At 39.3% G+C, this 1855-nt stretch overlaps 1 protein-coding gene across 1 annotated transcript in view; it reads right to left on the bottom strand.

Annotated features, from left to right (window-relative positions):
- ncam2 (neural cell adhesion molecule 2) overlaps positions 1 to 1855 on the bottom strand; it is a gene marked incomplete in the record, with an annotated part of 567846 nt that overhangs the window by 58091 nt on the left and 507900 nt on the right. The window contains 1 exon segment of the mRNA XM_014017495.1: positions 1559 to 1732. Coding sequence (XP_013872949.1) covers positions 1559 to 1732 — 174 coding nt within the window.

Raw genomic sequence — 1855 nt, 5'->3', positions numbered from 1 at the left:
GCTATAACCTGATACAGTGCATCTTTCCTTTTATGGCTAATGCACACTGTATATTGTCCCTGTTTTAAATAAAAAGTTTAAAATAATGACAGAACATGTGCACGAAGGTGACAAACTGAGATAGCCAACCACACTGATCTGTCCTTCCCAACAAGTTTGAGTCTAGCTAAGGCCTGCATCACACAGAAAGATAATCAGGCTGATTTTTGCCCTTCTGACAATCTTAASRAARTCCAGATTATCGTGATGGCTCTAAAGAGAATCATAGCAGATATTCCTGCCGTGGRTGGTGAGTTAAGAGTGATSTAGTCGGCTCGGAAGGACGTCGGGACYGCTYCGACCTCAAATTGGATTTATTCAACRTGTTTGATTTTTTGGCCCAATATCACAGTGTGTGGTGTTCACCCRAGCTCTCAGCCTGTGAATGAGACGTGTAGCCAATCAGAAAGTGAGGTGACGTAAACATGGAGGGGATTCCAAAAATACAGAACTCACAAAAACTGTCATGACTCAGCAGAAAGTCTGCTGGATGTTAAACGTCCTTTGGAGTTGTTTTTCCTCTGGTAAAAATAGTCCACAAACAATCCACATTGTTTCTTCCTTGTTTCAAATGTTTTATTTACTCTGAACTCACGTCTCTCTGGAGGTCACGTGAGATTTTTCTTTGGACATATGAATTCTTGCGAAATTTCAGGAAGTCTTGCGTGATTTAATATCTGACACCTGAATGTTCATGAATGAAATATCTTTTTGTGTGGTCTGTTGTCTCTTGCCGTGTGGCTGTTCACCACACACTAGGACCAAACCTGCTATATCCAGGATTTTTATCCTCATGTGTGGACTCTCTCAGTCTTTGAAAATCATCTGACTGTTTTAAAATCTTGCAGTGTGACGCAGCCTTAAGTCAAAAGCAACTTTTATTCTTCTTGTCTTAACCTCATGAAGTGAGTTGCCCTCTGATGTGGACAAAGACCYGAGGTAAGGGAATTCTCTAACTTGTTTGAGATCCGTTTGCCTAGTTAACTAAAATAGGCTCCTTTATTCCAGAAATTATGGTCTTTTCTTGGCTTACCAGTATGGAAGGAAGTACCGTACACATAAATTTATTTTCAGAGGCATTTTTAAAAATAAAGTCCCAAAATAAAACAGCAAAATCCATAAAAAGGACTATTTTAGTTCAGTTCCAGCACCAATGGCCTGGTCAGTATTAGGTTGTTGACCAGCATCAATGGGCTGAAGCTCTCAATGCCCAAATTGAAAGACAGTTTTCTCCATGTGTCTTCATTTATATCTTACATTGGTGTTTTGACAGAGAAGTACAAAGAATTAATAAATCTATAGTCGTCTATAAATYAAGACGAGAACAATTCTTTTATTTTTTGTTTTCATTTACTGCTCTGAACAAAAAAAGCTGCCAAACCTTGCACCATTAATCAACATGCTCAGATGTTTAACACACTGCAGACTAATATCCTATAGACACTGCACAACAGTTTTGAAGWGTTTCAACTAAAGGTGTGACAAACAAGTTAAAGGTAAACTTTCACTATGAACTCACTTTGGTCACTGTGTGACCTGACGTCTCTCCAGTCCTGGGAACCCAACTCCTTGTACTGGACCAGGTAGTAGCTGATGGGAACGCCGCCATGAGAGTCCGGCTTCATGAACGTGACCGTCGCTAAGCGCTGGGAGACGGCCGACAGACGGACTGAGTACGGATTTGATGGTACATCTAAAAACAGAAAAAAAAAAAACAGAAAAGGACTTCGTTAAAAATTTATTTCACTGATAAGAAAAGTACTTATTAAAGTCATTAAACAGCTCACAATATTCGGTAAAGTAAAAGTACTTTTAC

The sequence above is a fragment of the Austrofundulus limnaeus genome, unplaced genomic scaffold, assembly GCF_001266775.1.
Source record: "Austrofundulus limnaeus strain Quisiro unplaced genomic scaffold, Austrofundulus_limnaeus-1.0 Scaffold170, whole genome shotgun sequence".
NCBI classification, from domain to species: Eukaryota; Metazoa; Chordata; class Actinopteri; order Cyprinodontiformes; family Rivulidae; genus Austrofundulus; species Austrofundulus limnaeus.
This window is presented reverse-complemented; position numbering and strand designations above follow the sequence as displayed.